At 38.2% G+C, this 20,553-nt stretch overlaps 1 protein-coding gene across 1 annotated transcript; it reads right to left on the bottom strand.

Annotated features, from left to right (window-relative positions):
* Nucleotides 1–1,719: 1,719 nt before the first annotated feature.
* On the bottom strand, nt 1,720–14,232 carry EQTN (equatorin). Its single transcript, XM_044264304.1, has 8 exons — nt 14,154–14,232; nt 13,816–13,926; nt 10,392–10,478; nt 8,340–8,429; nt 6,954–7,004; nt 5,634–5,699; nt 2,681–2,834; nt 1,720–2,215 (listed from the first exon to the last, which is right to left on the bottom strand). The coding sequence occupies exons 1-8, from the start codon at nt 14,230–14,232 to the stop codon at nt 1,933–1,935; spliced, it is 921 nt and encodes a 306-aa protein (XP_044120239.1). The 3' UTR covers nt 1,720–1,932.
* Between the last annotated feature and the right edge of the window lie 6,321 nt (nt 14,233–20,553).

The raw sequence follows: 20,553 nt of genomic DNA, 5'->3' as shown, positions 1-20,553 counted from the left end.
CGTGGATTCAACGTGGCTCCCCCGCACCTGCTTCCAGGCAGCAGCAACCCTCTGCCTCACTCAGTTCCCACCGCATGTCCTGGCGCCCCAGCTGGCAATACAAACGCTGGCCCAGACCCCCGGCGTCGTCAAGAGGGCATGGAAAATGGCAAAAGTAACCCACTGAGGGTAGCTTGGGCCACTGCACAAGGTCACCCCCACTGGCTCAAGAGCTCTGCCCACGGAGAGCAAGAGCTGGGGAGAGCCGCCGGGCCACTGCTTTCCCCTGGAGCGTCAGTCTGATATGATCCGTAGCGCCTCAAGGGCAGAGCTTTCCCAACCAATGGTGAGATGGGGGCTGGATTTAGGGCGGAAATGACTGAGAATGGTTGGGGCGGGGGTTGGCGGGGAGCGGCTGGCTGGTGAGTACGAACAGACTCTTTCCTCCTCCGCAGGGAAGGTTTGTAGGGACCTACGCCGAGGTAGGGAAAACAATTTCCCAAGAGCTAAAAGGACCCCTAAGGAACCTCCTGCCCTATGTGGAGCCTAGCTTGCTCCTAACAACCACCTTTGACTTCTGTTATATTTGACTAGTAACCTTCATGGATCACAGAGAGACCTCGTTTTGGAAGCACATCTTAGCTTCTCCAGCAGGTGATCTTAGGCAGCCTATCTGATTTACCTGAGTTTTCATTTCTTGATCTGTGAAATAAGAGTGACTTTCAGTGTGACGTACCAAACTGTGGAGCATAAAGTAGGTGAGAATTTAGGAAGACAATAAAACCTAAATTCACACCCTCCCCCCAGCTCCACACATATCCACAAAAGATCTGACGCATGTTCCCCAAATCCTTCCAGTTGAAACTAATACCTCAAAGGGAAACGATATCCATATTCCATTGGTCTTCTTTGGAAATTGACATACTTCTGGAATGGACGGCCTCATAAGTGATTGATCACTCGACTTTTAAACAAGAATGCTAAGAGGCTTGTAGTGATCCAAAGGGGAGCAGCACCCCAATGTTTGTAGCAGTGATGTCCACAATAGCTAACTGATGGAAAGAGCCCAGATGTCCATGGACAGATGATTGAATAAAGATATGGTGTATATACAGTGGAATATTACTCAGCCATAAAAAAAAATCTTCCCACTTACAAGGACATGGATGGAGCTAGAGGGTATTATGCTAAGCGAGATACATCAGAGAAAGCCAATTAAATGATTTCATTCATAGGTGGAATTTTAAAAAAACACCGGATCACAGGGAAGGGAGAAAAAAACAAGACGAAATCAGAGAGGGAGAAAAACCGTAGGTGACTCAACTATAGGAAACAAACTGAGGTTTGCTGAAGGGATGGTGGGCGGGAAGATGGGGAAGTGGCTGATGGGAGGCGGGAACGTGATGTAATGTGTCCTGGTATCATGGGCGACTGATGAATCACTGAACTCTACTTCTGAAACTAATGATATATTAATAGAATTTAAATAAAAATTTTAAAGTGGCAAAAATTAAAAAGAATGCTAGGAGTCTCTAGTACTAATTTAGTTTCATTTCTTCATAGGGCACAACTGTTTCAGCAGTAAAACACAAACAAGTGTGTTCTTTTTGCTTTGGTGAGGGGGAGGGATGTAGGTAGTGCTGATTATCATGAAAGTTTCCCAAATGTCCCCAGATAAGATAGATACCTAAATGTCTTCATCTTAAAGCTAATCAGCCTAGAGTAAATAAATTTCATAAGTCACTGTCCAGGATTATTTTTACTGAATGAGTTTTCCACACCTTAAATTATTTTCTTGTATTTTTTTCCATTGTATAATTTTTATGGCTGAGATAATTTTATTGAATATGTCCTCCTTTTCGGACACCAGAAAATTTAAGTTTCTCAGCAGTTCCCAAATCATGAGGTTAGTGAAATCACAAAGAAACTTCTTTTCTGACAAAAACTTCAAGTCTATTCATCAGTGGGTGTTTCTTCACTTGGCTCCTCACTCTGAATTAAATCTGACTCCTCATTCCCGCCTGTCTCATCTGAGGCTGTGGAAACAATGTCCGTTGTTCTAGATTTTGACACTGTGTCTGTTTTTTTCAGTTCTGAAGAAGTGGTGCCCCAAAATGTACTGCTCTCAGCACTCTTAGAGAAAGATGTGTCTGATATGCCTTCTGATGGATGAAAATAAGACAGAGTTGCCAGCTCTGGGTTGACGGTGTATTCAGTCTGACATCTATTTTTATAACTGAAAAAGAAAACATGTATCAAGAATTATTTTTCGTTACATACATTTGCAGCTCAACTCAATTTAGAAAAGCATCACAAAAATTGAAATAACACATTAATTCTGTCCAATTACTTCGTATAACACCATATAAATAAATGAAAAATGTTAGACCTTAAGCAGATGTGCTGTTTAGAACAGAGTTCATAGCCCTTTTGATCCAAGGCTAGCAAAAAAGAATACATATCTAGATTTTCTATAGCCTTTCCAATTGACGAATATTACTTTTATCTCTAGATGACTAATACACTGGGGGAAAATTCTCCAGACAGCCCCATGCTCCTTTCTGAATAGGGGAACTGGAGTTTAACTTGAGATCTTATAGATACATTTGGGAGCCACATTTCCTGAACAATTTGCTAAAGAGAGAGGGTGACAGCTTCACATCGTGCACATTCCAAAGACTCCAGAGGTCTGCAGACTTACTTAATTGTCTTCACTTTGTACAGCATGGCACTACAGACTGCCAAGAGGATAACAAAAAGGAAGAGGGTCATCAATGAGATGCCCAGCATTAATTTTAACTTGATTTCCTGTAGCTTGGTCAGGGTGTCTTCACTTGTGGCATTCCAATCAGACCCTGAGAGGAAAGAAAGAAAGTGCAATGGAAAAGAGTGACTGTTTCCAGCATGTCTTCCTGGACGAGTAAAGAGAGCAAAGCAACTGAAGAGAAGCCTTCACCATCCAGGGTATCACTGTGCACCCTCACTTGCCTCATGCAACGCAAAGACGACTGTGGGCTACTCCCTAGGGCGAAGTACTCTTCACTTGTTTTGTTGAACTGCCACAGTCCTCCAGGGGAAGCTGTTCTTAGCTCCATTTCACAGGATCAGAGAAGTTTATGAATTCGCTTATCTCACATAACGAATGAAGGGCAAAATCTGGTTTCAAACCCAGGTTACCAGATGCTCAAATATATCTATAGCCATCTTCCTCCCTGACTGATAAAGACCATTTCAAGACACAAGAGATGACTATTAAAAAATGTGATGAACTTACACACCAGGGCCTTGTCCTTCAGAAGGGAAAGATACCCTTTTACTCTTGGGGCCCTCATTGACTTTGATGCTAAAAGGATGGTGTACCAGATGTTCTCTCCATGAAATTTAAGAACTTCATTTGTCATTCTGTTACTGAGACCACACCTAGTGTATTTGATGTTAAAAAAGTTAGATAATAAAACTAAAACTTAATTTTAAATAAATAAATAAAACTTAAATAAAGCTAAAATTTTTTTTAAACTTCTAAAGTAAGTTAGACAATAAAAAATCATGTCCAGATCCAGAGATGTCGAAGTTCTTTTTACTAAATCTATTAATGAAAATACATCTTTACTGCCACACTTTGCATTTTTCTGAATTTATGTCTGACTTAATAGACATTTAATGGTGACTTGAAATAACTGTGTTGATTTTTCTCTCTTGCCCCAACTTTCTCCCATCCAAAAGTTCCAAAGTTTTCATTATTTTCTAGGTTATGATGTTTTGGTGATAAGCAGTGGCAGAATTTGCATGTGTGTATTCCCTGATTCCATAATTGTCAAAGGGTGATCTTAGACCATGAAGAGTGAAATGGATACAGCTGTCAGTGATTGTTGACTTTAAGGCAGATTCTTTGGGGAATAATCACATTATGTTAGGAGGGGCTGTGTTCTTGAATTGCTCTGCTGCTCCTTCAAAGGGTTTTTATAAAGAGGTGAGCTTGTAGTACATTTTGTTTTTCTAGATCATGGTCAAAACTAGAGAAGGTTTGGAATTCCCCACCACTGGAAAAGATGAGAAAGCTAATTACAACCTTGGGCAGTTTTTCTAAGCTTCAGTTCCTTCATCTATAAAATGGGGATAATCCCAACTTCATGGAGGACTGACATAATAATGTATATAAAGCACCTGACATGTGTAATATGTGCTCCATACGTGATAAAAAATTAATCATGTTCAATTTAATTACTTGGAAAGACAAAATATTTCTAAGGTAACACAGTATTAGTCATTCCTACATGTAACTTTTCTAAACAAAGCCTCACATGATATTTTTAAAACCCTGCAAGGCAAATGGTTGTATTTGTCAAATAATCCAATGCAGAATAGAGATGTCGGGCCTTAGATGAGATGTACCATCAGATGCTGTTTTTTCCCCAATAGTTTATTTGTAGGACAGAGGTTTGGGGGAAATTAGTATATTGTCTTTTCATGAAATTTTATATTGAAATCAATTCTTTTACTCACATAAATATAACTAATGCATGCATGAAAATTACAAACAAAACAAAACAAAACACTACATTTAGCAGCAGGAATTCTCTCATTCATTGCTGGTGGAAATACAAAATGGTACCGCCACTTTAGAAGTCAGTTTGGTAATTTCTTACAAAGCTAAACATAGTTTTACCACACAATCCACCTATCACAATTCTTGATATTTACCCAGAAGAGTTGAAACTTTAGGTCCACACAAAGACCTACATATGAATGTTTATAGCAGCTTTATTCATTATTGCCAAAAATTGGAAGTAATCAAGATGTCCTCCAGTAGGCGAATGGATACATGGGTATATCCACACAAGGAAATGTTATTCAGTGATAAAAAGAAATGAGCCATCAGGTCACGAAAATACTTAGAGGAATCTTAAATGCATATTACTGAGCAAAAGAAACCAGGCTGAGTCTATGTACTTTATGTTTCCAACTATATAACATTCTGGAAAAGGCGAAACTATGGTGGTGGTGGAAGGATCAGTGGTTGTTCCGGATTTAAGGACAAAGGGGCGGATGGTGGAGCAGAAGAGATTTTTAGTGCAGTGAAATGATTCTACGATCGTGTTGGTGGACACAAGATTATGCAGTTGTCAAAATGTACAGACCTGTGCAACACAAGGAGTGGACCCTAATGTAAACTACGCACTTTAATTAATACTAACATTGACGTTAGCTCATCCATTGTAAAACCTGTACTAAACGCAAGCTGAGAACGATAGGAGAAACCGAGTTGGGGGAATGCAGGAGAGCTCTCTGTACTTTCTGCTCATTTTATTCTATAATCCTAAAACTGCTCAGAAAACAGAGTCTATCAATTAAAAACACTGTGTTCTAGATATGATTCACTTGCCTACTCCTCTGTTTGGTTTCTCTGTTTCAGGAATAGAAGTCACAAAACCAGAAAATGAAAACATCCCTCGGCATATATGGCGACTTGGAGAATAATGCTTAGGGACCTCTTTAAAACAGCACATGTCCTCACTGAGATAATGTTAGCTACCACGCTACCCTTTTACATACATTCCAAGTCATTAGGGAAAACAGTATCTCCACGCAGTGAAGTCACACACTGAAACGTGTGCTGGCACTTACGCCATTTAACTGAAGTATTTTGTTCTTACTTGGAATTGGGCGAAATAATTGATCTCTTTCTTCAATCTCCTCAGCTGTTGGTGTTGCATTTAAAGCTGTTAAGACAATAAAGTGGTGTTATGGTAAACAAAATTCACTTATGAAAATTACTGTGTGTGTGTGTATGTTTAATATAGAGAGTGTATTCTCATTATTTATGACAGTTATGCTCCACAAAGTCATGGGAACACTGACTTGGTGAAGTCTGAATTGTTGGTCCTGGAGGAAATGCAAGCTTAGATCCCTGAGAACCTCTGGCCACAACTTCTTCATCAACCAATCAATACATAACTTTTTAATGTGTGTTTCTGTTTAAAGATACTTTATTTAATATATATTGCTGATTTATTAACACTGAATTCATCATAAACTGCATGATCACTCAAGCCTAAACAAAGTTTATCTGACACATATTTTCTCCGTAAGTTGTATCACCGCCTTCTTGCGCTCAGGAACACTGCCCAGCATCTTAATACTACACTCCGGGGCCACGTTCATTAGCAAAATCACCGACCAAAAGCATACAAATGCAAAACACGTAGCACTAAACAGACAACAAAAAAGGACACTTAATTACAGTGTAAGAGCTGCAAAAGGAAGACAGGGTGTTCCTTGTTCTGCCTCCGTTAGGCACACGAGGGTCAGGCAATTAAAATTTTTTGCTGCTCTGTGCATGTCTGCAAATGACCATGAAAGTGATTGGGGGGGGTTTACACATATATTTTACACATAGGTAAATTCACAAACACAAAATCTGCAAATAATGAGACTCAACTGAATTCGGTATCTATTTCGTGTTTACAGTGTGTGCATCTATGTGTGTGTGCTACATGAATCACATTATAAATGTGTGCATCTACATAAACATGCATTTGTAAGACAAGCACACTTCATTTACACACATATGCTTATATGTTTATGATACATGCATTACTTTCTACATGCGTATGTTTTGCTATATACTTTGCATTTATTCACAGATCTCCATGTGCTTACATGCATACTGCTCTAAACACAAAGATGGACTACATTGAGGGAGAGCCTTATTTAAAATTTTTAATCATAAATAAACTGAATGACAAAATTGCAACATTTATAGGAGAGTAAGCTTTGGGGAGAGAATCAGAAAGTGTGCGGCACAATCAATTTTGTAGGTTTATTTTGCATTTGCTGTTACATGTGATAATGGCAGCAAAATGTTGACTTATTAATTCTTAATTTTAGAACTATTTACACTGACCTTGGCTTTCTTATGTAAGACTTTAGAAAACCAAAACATTTCCCCAGCTACCTAACCACTATGAGTTTACCTTTAGCTAACATTGTCCAAAATGCAGGTTCATTTGGACCCTTGGTTAGTCCTGTTTAAAAAACAAAATAGAACAAGATAACTAAGTAAGGTAAGTTCAGTTTAGTAAATTTGCGATAGAGCATTTATTCACTTGTTTAGTCATGTAACAGTTATACCTTGAGCTCCTACTGTGTGCCAGATGCTGTGGTTGGCATTAAAGTTCAGAAATGAAGAGGACACAGGCCTTATGCTGACGGAACACACTCTTAGTTTGGGAGGCAGACAAGAATCACTGTTAATTAGGATGTAGGATAGTGGGGGTTCAATAGAAATGCACAAGTGGGATGCACAGAGAGCCCTAGCTTCAGTTGCAAAGGCCAGAAGCCCTTTGAAATGGAGATGGTGCTCAGTATAGGCTTAGAGGACTAGAAATAGTTTGCCAGGCAAACAAGGCAAGAGTGAGATCATTCCACTGAGTCATGAGATTTGGTGAGTTCTGAGAGCCTCAGACAGACTGGAGTGAAGAATATGGATGGGGAATGTGACTGGAAATGAAACCTGAACATTTCTCAATAGTCAGATTATTTTCAGATTTAAATGCCTGGTTAAGAAAATAGAACATAAAAAAAATAACAAATTAAAAAAAAAAAAGAAATTACAACATGACCCAAGCTAAGTAGTAAATTACTAAAGATATTTTAGAAAGGAACCCCACTAGGATGATGATATTTCTATTCTTATATATATCAGAAAAAAGTGACTAAGATTTTTATTTGTTTTAGAAGTGTTAAAGATGCAAACTACTTCACAGCAACCATATGAGAAACATACTTGGATGCTTGTAATGACAGGTCCATTATCTTCAATTAGACCATTCATCCAAGACTTTGGAGGAGAGCCATCCTGGGTTGATATGGTTCTATAATTATTTTATAGGGAACAATATCCTATGAAATAATATTTTATAAGGAACAATATTCTTAATGAAAGTAAAATAATGATTTTGATTTTGAAACTTGTCACTACCAACCCCTCCCCCAAAATTTCAGGAAATACTAAAAATTGATTCTAATTACAGATAAATTTATTCCTCAAGCAGATAGAAATTTTACATTATTAAAATGTATTAAAATATACTTATATATCTAATATAAATATAAATATAATACATTTTATTAAAATAAGTTTCATTTTAAAAAGAGCCCACATCCTATTCCTTGTCAGACAAATCTAAATATTGACTCAGATTTTCGCTGTTTAGAAGATTTTAGAGTGACTTTAAATTGTAGCTGTAAAAATTCTTTAAGCATGCTATTACTATATGAAGTACCCAGAGTAGTGAAACATAAATTAGATCATATAATGATATGCTCCAAGTATGACTACAGTTTTGAAACTTTAATACTTTGATTGTATTTTCCAGAGGTTTCTGCTGGAAATTCTTCACTGGTGCCTTTTCCAATAGGTGACACAGTTGTTTCATTGACGAGTTTATCTGAGAAAAGCGTAACAGATTATCAGCACATACAAATATTGACAGCATCTGTGATTAGGTATTTTTTTAAGCTAAAAATGGAACAAAGAAAAGGGGAAAAAAAGAGAAAGATGTTGACATTTTCCTGAGATAGCATAAAGGAGGGGAAAGAAGGCGGCATTTGGGATAATGGGTTGCCTGAGAGGGGATTAATACACCTATAATTTGTGAGAGAGAGGAAAAACAGGGACAAGGGTGGGGGATGGTTGTGGTGGTGGCTATAAGCTTCCTTTAGAGGTAAGAGAGATGTACTGGATGAAAACATTGGGTTCAGATGTTTCCCTTAACAGGACTTGAAGTGATCCTGTCAGCCCTGGAGAGCTTGGGGGCCAGTCAGTGTTAGGACACAGAAGAGGAAGGCACATCAGTATCCTTGTAAATCAGAAACATCTGCGTGTGAACTACTCAAAACAGAGTTGAATACAACCATTTGGGGCTACAAATCAGGGGTTTTCAGGCCTAATTTAGTATATATCTCAGTCTATAATGTGTCCATCTTCTGGAGGAATGTCAGTAAGAGTGTATTTGGGAACAATTGTGACTGGGGGACGTTTTCCACACACATCCCCATGGTGGCCATTTCCTTTAATTTTGTTTAATAGGGGAGTCAGTTAAGTTCCACATGAAGTACAGGCAATCTCACTCTAAAAGAAGCTCTACAGAGAGGCAGAATGAATTGAGATTGAGCCTATCGACAGCACCATGACAGGAGAATTGTTGGCAAGAAAGTTATGAAAAAGAGTCTGTTACCAGAGTTGACATAATTCAAGCAGGACTCCAACAAAATTCGTAAGTAATCCTTCAACTATGCCATGCATCCCTTATACTTAGAGAAAAGTGTGTGGATTTTCCCCTTGCCCTCATAGTTCTGGGCATTAAAAGAATTGTTAGTCAAAATTATTCTGGAGAATTCCATCTCCTTGAGGGGCTTGCTCCTCTAGAATGTCCCTACCATGTTAGTATTATTTCTTTCTGTCAGAGCCCCCATTTAAAATGGCAGCACTTTCTTATTCCAATCCAACTTTCTTTGACAATACTTTGAGGACCTGAATAGTGGGAATAGAAATTAGGGTTTTAGAATTTCTTCCATGGGTCCTATGGTCTTCAATCAATAATCCATCTCCTAAGGGAATTTGAGCTACCCGGTCTGTAGAAGACCTGACTCTCTGTTTCTTGTTCCAAACAACTCAAAATGATGCTTGCTGTGTACATGCAAAATTCCCATGAGTGATTTGCTTAATTAACATATGCCCTTGAAATGCCCCTCTCATTAATGTCTCAAGGTTTAGAATTACTCAAAATATTCCATTATTGTCAAATACCTTTATTAATAATTAGGTATTATGGAATCTGGCTTTTCTCAATATTGAAGCTGCTAGAGCCAGAAACATTCTCTCTTCCCTATTTAATTCTATCCTCTTTTCCTTGTCTTCTGTTTTATGCTAATGTGTTTTGTACATATGAGCTGTTGATACTTCATGGTGTAAGATATGGATATATCCTTTGAAGACTTTTAGTGGCCTCTGAAGTCACAAGCTGACAACTGTTTTATCTAGCAAATTAATTACACTTGATGGAAAGACGCAAAAAGGAAATAAGAGCATTTGAAGTTGAAGGTATAAGTAGAAAGGAATAAAAATGTGGGTTTAAGAAAACATACAATTTTCTAGAGCCCTAAATCTAGTCATTATTTTTCTTTTCAAACAAAAATATGAGGCTAAGATATGTAAGAACCTCCTTGACTTCTGACTTTATTACTGCAAGGGACATGGAGTCAGTCTCCTTTTTTAGGAACTAAGATTCCCTGACACAAGATCAACTAAGACCTTTTTCTTACTTGATACACTCTAGCGCTGTTTGGAAATCTTGCTTTAAGGACTTTTCATATTTGTAACAGTGACTTTCAGTTCTCTGAGTACTTACAGTTTCTAAGAGCAAATTGCAAATCAGTTGTTGCTCTCACAGATATTTCAGACTGGCTGCCATTTGGATTTTGCGTTGTGAACACATCTAAAAATACAAGATCAAATATTTTCAGCAACTAACTCAGTTCCTTCTTGTTCCTTTAAATTTTTCCTTATCTAATTTTTTTTCTTAAAACATAGGCACTAATTCTGAGAAAAGAATAATAAAGTATTTGAGACATTCTTTAGCTACAAATTAAGGAAATGGGGAAGGGTTTAAAAATAAAATTCATGGGGTGCCTGGGTGACTCATTCAGTTAAGCGTCTATCTGCCTTTGGCTAAGGTCATGGAATGAAGCCCTATGTTGGGCTCCTAGTTCAGTGGGGAGGCCGCTTCCCCTTTTCCCTCTGCTGCTTCCACTGCTTGTGCTTTCTCTGTGTCAAATGGATAAATAAAATCTTTTAAAAATAATAAAAAAATAAAATAAACATAAAATTCATGGAGAAAAAGCCAAATTGGTAAACCTTGTGCTAAACAACATTCTGAGAAGAAATTACTGAGGGTTGGTTATAATTCAAAGCTAATGGATATATCCACTCAACCAGAGTCAAAGTAAATTGGATCAAGATGGCAGTCTGACGTATTGACATATACATGTCTCGTTTTTCTTAAAATCTCATGAAATGACAGAAAATTTTATACATACATGAATGTATATGTGTGTTTAGCACATACATATATATTCAATCATCCTACCATGCAGGCATATGTATGCACACACAAACAGTGTCATTAATATATTTTGATTTTTGAGGAATTTCTGAGCTAGATTTATGGGGAAATATAACAAAACAAAACCAAAGCCCAACATGCATGTTATGAGTCACGAAACTATAAAAATTAAAGCATTTTGGTATTTTTACAGGGAAAAACAGCTAGAAGAAACAATAAAAAGGTAATAACTAATCCAGTTTCAAGTGAGAATTTAGATTATATTAAATGGGCTTCACATGAGTAGGGAATTGGTGTTAGATATTTGGCAAACCTCCTTGAAAAATATAAAGTTTTGTGCGTATATTTATGACATATACAAAGATAATGATTTAAGACCTAAGAGTTAAAAACAAAAACGAGATTATTTGAAAAAATAGGAAAATAATTTAATTTCTTCAATTGAATAAGACCTAACTAACCAAAATATAAAATGCAGAAATTGTTTAAAAATTAATCAACAACTAATTTTAGAAAATTACAATTTTTCTCTATTATTAAGGCACCTAGACAGGTTTAATAATAAGCAACAGCCTGGTAGGGGAAATACTTGTTAACTTTTACTATAGGAAAACGATTAATATATTGAACATAGAAAGAGCTGCTGCAAATAAATGAAAATACAGCCTGATAAAAAAGTGGGCCATGAATATGAATAGGCAAATCACAGAAGTAGAAATAAAAATGCCCATAAATATACAGGAAAATACCCAACTTCATAAGTAATCAGAATGCAAATGAAAACAGTAATGGAAATTTCTCACTTACAGTCACAAAATATGATTAACAATATTCATTGTGGGTGAGCTTGTGGGGCATTCTCGAAGGACGTAAATCAGTAGATGCTTTTTGGAGGGCAATTTGCTGGTATCAATATTTTTAAAGACTTATTCTTTATTCAGCAATGCCCAGTACTTGATATCTATCCAAAGAGAGATACACCCAACTGTACATGAGAAGAATGTAAAAGGGAAAAACTGCATGTAATCCAATTCTTTAAATGCTAGTGAATAAATTATGGGACATCATTTTATGGAATACTAGGCATCCACCAAAAATAATGAGGCAGATGTGAAAAGAGCTTCAGAGTTGTTAAATGAGAAAAGTAAGTCATAACACAATTTCTTAGGGGGATTTCATTTATGTTTTGTATATATTGTGTGTGTAAAAAAGACTTTTTTCTCTAATCGAAGTAATCATCAGGCTCTTAGTTTATTTACCCTCTGGATATTTTAAAGCAGAGGCACCTGCTTTAAAAGGAAATGACTGAAAAGGAAATGATTGACACCCTAGGCAGAAGCCCAGTGATAGATACATTAGATAACACTCCTGACTCTGGCACTTGGTAGTGTGAAATCTGGCAATTGACCTCTCTGAGAATCAGGTGGTTTTTTTTTACCTACAAAGTAAAGACATAGATTCACCAAAGAGAAAATAGAAATACAACTTATATGTTATTATTATCAAAGTACTTGAGTGTATATATATATATATATGTGCTTGAATATATATGTAAATATCTTGATTGCATTCCTATTTTTCCTTTGATTAATGTTAATAAGGATCCCAAGACAACTAGATTTAATCTTAATTTTTTATTTTCACAAGATCTTCTTTTGAGTGGAGGACCTTACAAGGGCACAGAAAGAAAGCCCATATGAGCAACGATGAAGAAACTGAGGTTTGATGGAAATTTCAGACATCTTAAAATCATCTTGTTATGGGTTGAATTTTGTGTCCCTCTCCCAAAAAAGACACATTGAAGTCCTAACCCCCAGGATCTCAGAATCCAACCTAATTTTGAAATAGGGTCATTGAAGATATAATTAGTCAAGATGGAATCACAGGGGTGAAAGGTGGGCTCCTAATCTGATATGAATGCTGTCCTTATAAGAAGGAGGAAATGGACACAGAGGCACAACAAGAATGCCATGTGAAGATGGAGACAGAGACTAGAATTGTGCTACAAGCCAAGGAAGGCCTGAGGCTACCAGGAGCTGGAGGAAGCAAGAACTGATTCACCTCTAGAGGCTTTGTAGAGAGCATGGCATGATCAAAATTTTGATTTTGGATTTCTGATTTCCAGAACTGTGAGAGAATAAGTTACTGTTGCTTTGAGCCACCAAGTTTGTGGTAATTTGTTTCAGCAGCCTTAGGAAAATGATACCCACCTCCAAATAAATTTTGGTTAACTCAGCATAGAATTAGATCAATTTCAAATCACCATAATTACATGATGAACTGTGTTATTTATGGAAAATTATCAAGAGAACCTTGTTAAACTTCATAACATCTTATGAAAAAAAAGCTGTAGAGGGGCGCCTGAGTGGCTCAGTGGGCTAAAGCCTCTGCCTTCGGCTCGGGTCATGATCTCAGGGATCCTGGGATGGAGCCCCATGTCGGGCTCTCTGCTCAGTGGGGAGCCTGCTTCCTCCTCTCTCTCTCTGCCTGCCTCTCTGCCTACTTGTGATCTCTGTCTGTCAAATGAATAAATAAAATCTTAAAAAAAAAAAGCTGTAGAAAATGAGAACTTCATTTAACACACGGAAACCTTTATGCAATAAATAAGAATTTAGGAAGTAGGAAATAAAATTAGAGTTTTTTAAAACGTTAAATCAAACCAGTATAACCAGCTTTTGTATATGCGTTGCTATTAACTTTAAAGACTTACATTGTTTTATATCTTTATAATAATTGCCATTTTTCTCATTAGCAGGAGTATTCTCCTTAATTTCCGGTCCTGGTTTATATTCTTTTATAGTGTTAGGTGCCCACATCTCATCTGCAAAATTCATAAGAAATAAGTTCAGTTCTTTTACTACTTTCTCTTCTTTCAACTACATTTTTCTACAAAGGATTTGAGGCAGAGATTTAAAATGTAAATTATGCCATATTTCCAATAATACACTTTGTACCATCCTATAGAAAACTGTCACATACCAGTTTTCTAGGATAATGGGTCATCTTTCTCATCTGCTCTTTCTGTAAAACCTTTAAATGCTTACTCACCAGCACCACCATGTTTAGTTGTATTGAGGTCCTGTAAGGAAAAAACCCCAGATACAAAAATAAACAATATAAAATTCATAGGGCAAATGATTGATTTATCCAGTAATCTCCTGCTTCTCCTCAAGAGTTTCCTTCTGTTGCCCAGCAGGTCCTGTAACTAGCTAAGACATTATGATGTCACTGCCGAACAGAGGTGAGAATGCTGGGCATGGATTTCCAAAAGGTTTGTGACTCAGTCTGACATTGATTTTATCTTTGATACTATGATGGTTTCTAGTTCTTAAAAATTAACCATTATAAGATTTTCTTTGAAAATTAGGAAATACATTTGCATGAAATAATGTGAATTATGAGTCATCAGGTTTTAAAGAACCACTAATATTGTTGATAACAAAGTGAGAACAGAAGCTTTGGTTTTCAAAGCATTACAATATTATATGTTCTTTTGAAAAACTGCAAGAAACCATCTGTTAAAAAGTAATCAGAGATCCCTAGATTCAATCCAAGTACCCTGCAAGTTCTGGTTCATGGGCTGCCTTAACTATATAATTCCTCAGTAAAGGTGTTGTGAAACTCATCTTTACCCTGTTAATGAATGATGTTGGACATCTTGTGTCTGTTAGCTATTTCTATGTCTTCTTTGGAAAAATGTCTATTCATGTGTTCTGTCCATTTCTTAACTGAATTATTTGGTTTGAGGTGCTGAGTTTGAAAAGTTCTTTATAGTTTTTAGATACTAACCCCTTATCAGATATGCCATTTGCAAATATCTTTTTCTATTTCATAGGTTGCCTTTTACTTTCATTGATTGTTTCCTTTGCTGTGTGGAAACTTTTTATTTTTATGAACTCCCAATAGTTAATTTTTGCTTTTGTTTTCCTTGCCTCAGGAGACATATCCAGTAAAATGTTGCTATGGCCAAGGTCAAAGAGGTTACTGCCTGTGTTCTCCTCTAGGATTTTGATGGTTTCCTGTCTTACATTCAGGTCTTTAAAACATTTTGAATCTAATTTTGTGTATGGGATAAGACAGTAGTCCAGTTTCACTTTTTTGCTGTCCACTTTTCCCAACACTGCGTGTTGAAGAGACTGTATTTTTCCATTAGATAGTTTTTCCTGCTTTGTCGAAGATTAATTGACTACATAGTTATGGGCTCATTTCTGTGTTTCCTATTCTGTTTCATTGATTTTTGTGCCAGTACCATACTCTCTCAATCACTGTAGCTTTGTAATACAGCTTGAAGTCCAAAACTGTAATGCCTCCAGCTTTGCTTTTCTCTTTCAACATTACTTTGGCTTTTTCCAGTCTCTTGTGATTCCATACAAATTTTAGAATTGTTTGTTCTAGCTCTGTGAAAAATGCTATTGGTATTTTGATAGGGACTGCCCTGAATGTGTAGATTGCTTTGGGTTGTCTAGATATTCTAACAATATTTATTCTTCTAATCCATGAGCATAGAATTTTTTTTCATTTCTTTATGTCGTTTTCAATTTCTTTCAGTGTTTATTATTTCTATCTTCTATCTTTCAGTGTTTATTATTTCTATCAGTGTTTATTAGTTTTCAGAGTACAGATCTTTTATCTATTTGGTTAGGTTTATTTCTAAGTATCTCATCATTTTTGGTGTAGTTGTAAATGAGATTAAGATTAAGGTTCATTAAAATACTCAAGTATCTTAATGAATGGCTTCAGATAACCAAACCAGGAATACAGGGGATGACCCCACAGCATCCGCCTTGCAGTGGAAAATGCCAGGTTCATGGAGATTACTCTTTGGTAGTGGTCTTCCCCCTGTACTTTTTTATCTTTTTACAGTTTTATACTTATGTCCCAAGATGCTTATTACCAATACAACTGTTAAACAACTATATCAAAAGTTATATTATCTGAGAATATATCTTTTCACAGAAATCTCAAAGGAAATGGGCTAACAAAATGTTGTTTTGCTACGCTTTTCACTATATACAACAAATGTAAATTTTGTACAATAAATATTTCCTGGGGTAAAAAAAAAAAAAAAAAAAGCAAGAGTCCCTTTAATATTTCTTGCAGGGCTGGTTTAGTGAACTCCTTTAGTTTTTGTTTGTCTGGAAAACTGTCTCTCCTTCCATTTTGAATAATAATCTTGCTGGATAGAGTATTCTTGGCTGCAGATTTTTGCTATTCAGCATATTGAATATATCATGCCATTCTCTTCTGGCTTGCAGAGATTCTGTTGATGAACTGTAACCAGCCTTATGGGCTTTCCCTTATACGTTAGGGACTTCTTTTGTCTTGCTGTTTTCAGGATTTTTTTTTCTTTATCACTATATTTTGCAAATTTAATTACAATATGTCTTGATATTGGCCTGCTTTTGTCGATTTTGATGGGGGTTCTCTGTGCCTCCTGGATCTGGATGTCTGTTTCCTTCCCCAGATTTGGGAAATTTTTAGTTATTATTTCCTCAAATAAATTTTATGCCCCCTCCTTCTTCTTCTGAGACTCCCATGATACAAATATTATTACCTTTAATGGAGCCATGGAGTTCCCTAAGTCTATTCTCGTATTGTATAACTCTTCTTTCTTTTGTTCAGCTTCATTATTTTCTACTGTTTTGTCTTCTAGGTCACTAATTTTTTTTTAAGATTTTATTTATTTGACAGACAAGTAGGCAGAGAGGCAGGCAGAGAGAGAGAGGAGAAAGCAGGCTCCCTACCGAGCAGAGAGCCTGATGTGGGGTTCTGATCCCAGGACCCTGGGATCATGACCTGAGCCAAAGGCAGATGCTTAACAACTGAGCCACCCAGGTGCTTTTCTAGGTCACTAATTCGTTCACCTGCTCCTTCCATCCTTGTATTCATTGCATCAAGTCTGTTTCAAATCTTTGTTATTGTATTTTTCATTTCTGACTGATTGACATTTCTGACTGATTGTTTCTTAACTCTTATATCTCTGTGATAAGGGCCTCCCTGAATTCTTGCATTCTTTTCCTAAGCCCAGAGAGTATCCTTATAATTGTTGCTCTAAATTCTCCATCAGTCATATTACTTACATCGGTTTTGATTAGATCTCTGGCCATGACCTTATCTTGTTCTTTCATTTGGGATAAATTCCTCCATCTTGGCATTTTTTTCTAAGTCTCTTACTTCTGTGTGCTAGAAAAGCCTGCTACGTTTTCTGCTCCTGATAGTAATGGCTTTCTGAAGAAAAGGTCATATAGTGTCCAAGGTCTTGCACTTCTCAGGTGTGCACTGTGTGCACTCTGCTGCTGTGTTTTGGCTGCCCTATCCTTCAGGCCAGGTGTCTGCACAGGGTTCCCTTGCCAGCTATGGGCAGTGTTTGGACCTTGGTCAGAGTGTGGGGAGTTTTAACTAGGTGTGCTGTGGTCTGCTTGTTAAATGAGACCTGAAGTTACTTTCACTAGAACTGAAGCCTTGCAGAACTCTGTTCAGTTAATGAGGTGTACAGGGCTTTCTGCTGGTCCTCTGGGGAAGGAGCCTGCTACACTGGGACTGAGATACACTTGCCCCAGAAAAGTAGTCCCAGAAGAGCACAGAGGGGTAGAACTTGGTATAAGGAGCTTAGACAGCCAGTGTGAGTGCTGTGTTATTTACCTCAGGGGGCTCTGCCCCTATGTTGAAGGGTAGCAGAGGGAAATGGCGTCCACTGGCTTTCTTTGTCCTAGGAGACAGGGCTCTGCCCGTCCCACATCTTGCAGATGTGCTCCAAAAGATCAAACTGTCTCCCCCATGCACCTTAGGTGATCCCCAGATCATGCTATTTCTGCCCCAGGGGTGCTTGGCTACCTTCATTCCAGGATGGGCAGCAGCCTCAGGGTTCTATCTCAGCCAAGCCCACTGACCTTTCTAACCCTAGGCTTCAAGCCCTGCTGATTGCAAAACTTAGGAAAACTCAGGAAAATGCCCTCTTGTTTTCCCAGCACCTGGCCTCAGGGAAGTATTTTCTTTGTGTGATCCCCTGTGTGTTCCACTCTCTCCTCACCTTTCTTTGCGACAAGGGCTTCCTTCCCTCCATGGCACCCACTATCTGTTTTTCCCCCAAACCACATCTCTGCACCTCCTGCTTTCTGTGATGTGACCTCTTCTCTCCCTCAAGTTGTAGAATTTGTTCTGTCAGTCTTCAGGTCGATTTCTTGGGTTTTCGGAATGATTTGATTGTTATCTAACTGTGTTCTAGGGACAAGACGAGCCTAGGGGTCTCCTTCTATGTCGATGACTAAGCTCTGCTCCTCTGTTTTAAAACTTCCACTTAACCTAAGTCATAAGGAGATTGCTAATTAATGGCTGTCCAATCATCTGGGAAAACAGATTGGATGCATTAGAATAGAACCACCAGAACATTGAGTGTTGAGGTTGCTAAGAAAAAAGTGGAAGAACAGATTTACAGTGGGGTCTGGGAGTTAAACTTTTTTTTGAGAGAGACAGTGAGCGAGAGAGAGAGCGATCAGGGCTGGTGGGGAGATGAAGAGAGGCTCCATGTTCAGCACAGAGCCTGACTTGGGGCTCAATCTCAACACCCTGCGATCATGACCTGAGCTAAAATCAAGATTCAGACGCTTAACTGACTGAGCCACCAGGGTACCCCATGTTTAACATTTCAAAGCTGGAATAGGGCTGTATGGTAATGAGGTCCAAGGACATGGTTTCAGATTGCTAAATTAGATTAGAGGGGAAGAGCATTGGCATTGGGACATCAAGTCAACCGAGCAACCAAGCTGTTGGATGCATTATCTGTGTGGCCAAAGAAGATCTGTATGAGAGGAACGAGAGGCACAGGGGAAAGGGGTGCCAAAGTCTTCAGTGAATTAGGGCAGGTGTGGAGGACGACTAAAGATGATGATGTGGGGGGGTGGCATATGTAGGGCTAAATGGTGTAAACCTTGAAGGACAGATGGTATTTGAGAGCAGGAGTTAAGACCTTGAGGAAGCAAGAATGCCAGCTCCACCTGAAGGCACCGATAGGTGCTGGGATACATGAGCTAGATCCGAAGGGCTTCTCTTCTAGAAGGCTGCAGTGAAGATCCAGACGTCACTTAGGACTTGTACTCTTACTGGATCTAGATGTTGCGTTTGTAACTGAATATTATAACATAAGCATCCTCGTGAACTTACCATCCCTAGGACATCAGTTTAGTGAATATTCATAACGGGTTTTGGTCATTTGCCTTACTGTTTGTTATTTGGGTTGCTTCCAATTTTCCTTATTGTAAACCATGAAGTAATGAGCATATTTATGACTCAATTTTTTCCCTGCATTTATGAATATTTCATTTAGATAATTTCCTAAAAGGGGACTTTCTACCTTAAAGCCTATGAACATTTTCCCAGCTCTTGATGCTCATGGTTCCATACTCACCTTGGATTTTCTCTGCTCCTGCCCTGAAACCAACCATTTCTCCAAGAACTCCTGGTTCCTTTAAGTAGAGACTAGTATTTACATGTCAAGATCTGGGCACTCAGTGTGTTCATTGCACCGTCATGTCACCGTCCTCAGGCCGTATCCGTGCACAAACACAGAGACTCTATCGAGTGCCCGAGTGTCTGTGCCTGCAGTATGCAGACACGTATGCACATACATACCGATGCTAGCTCTCATCTGCAGGGTTGGTCACAGGCGTTCTGTCTTCAAGTCACAGCAGAGTCCTGGAGAGTGTGCCTGCCCTCCAGGGGATGTCCTCTTCCAGGTGCAAGCCGGAGCATGTGGAGCGTGACCTGGTATGGAAGGGCTGGGCATCAGGGGCCTCTTGTCCTTCAGGACTCCGCAGGGAAAACCATCAGCACCACCACCAAATGAACAAAACACAGAGCTATTTCCAACAGCGCATTAGTGCTCTTCTGACGGCCAACTTGAGATGCTTTAGGGAAATGTAGCAGCCTGGTGTTTATTCTTAGATCTATTTTCTCTATTCTTTCTGTGTTGAAATGTCCTTTTCTTCTATGAAAGAATTGTCATGATATATGGTATCATTGCTAAATCACCCTCTATTTTTCTTTAAAGATTTTATTTATTTATTTGACAGAGAGAGAGTGAGCAAGCATGGATGCACAAGCAGGGGGAGTGGCAGGCAGAGGGAGAGGGAGAAGCAGGTTCCCTGCAGAGCAGGGGAAGCCCAATATGGGACTTGATCCCAGGACTCCAGAATCATGAGACTGGAAGGCAGTGGCTTGGCTTAACCAACTGAGCCACCCAGGTGCCCTAATCACCCTCTATTTTTTTTTTTTTTTATTTTAAACCTCCTGGCCACAAAAAAAAAAAAAAAAGAAAGAAAGAAAGAAAGAAAGAAATCTAAGGTGTGAGAGGATTATTGGCCATCTTTCTAACCTGTGAGAAGCCTGCCCTGGGCTTTGCCAAAGACAGAAGTCCGTTCTGCTGGGAGTGGACTGCCTCTCAAGGATTCTT

The sequence above is a fragment of the Neovison vison genome, chromosome 9 (assembly GCF_020171115.1).
Source record: "Neovison vison isolate M4711 chromosome 9, ASM_NN_V1, whole genome shotgun sequence".
NCBI lineage: Eukaryota > Metazoa > Chordata > Mammalia > Carnivora > Mustelidae > Neogale > Neogale vison.
Note: the sequence above shows the minus strand (reverse complement) of the source record. Positions and strands in the feature narration are given on the sequence as shown.

What these genes read in the sequence shown, in the direction of transcription:
- EQTN (XM_044264304.1), bottom strand. Translation starts at nt 14,232, where the DNA reads ATGAATTTTATATTGTTTATTTTTGTATCTGGGGTTTTTTCCTTACAG. An exon ending in AACTAAACATGGTGGTGCTG is followed by an intron (nt 13,927 to 14,153) that starts GTGAGTAAGCAT and finishes TGAATTTTGCAG; the next exon opens with ATGAGATGTGGGCACCTAAC. An exon ending in CTCTGGAAAATACAATCAAA is followed by an intron (nt 7,005 to 8,339) that starts GTATTAAAGTTT and finishes TTTTTTAAACAG; the next exon opens with GACTAACCAAGGGTCCAAAT.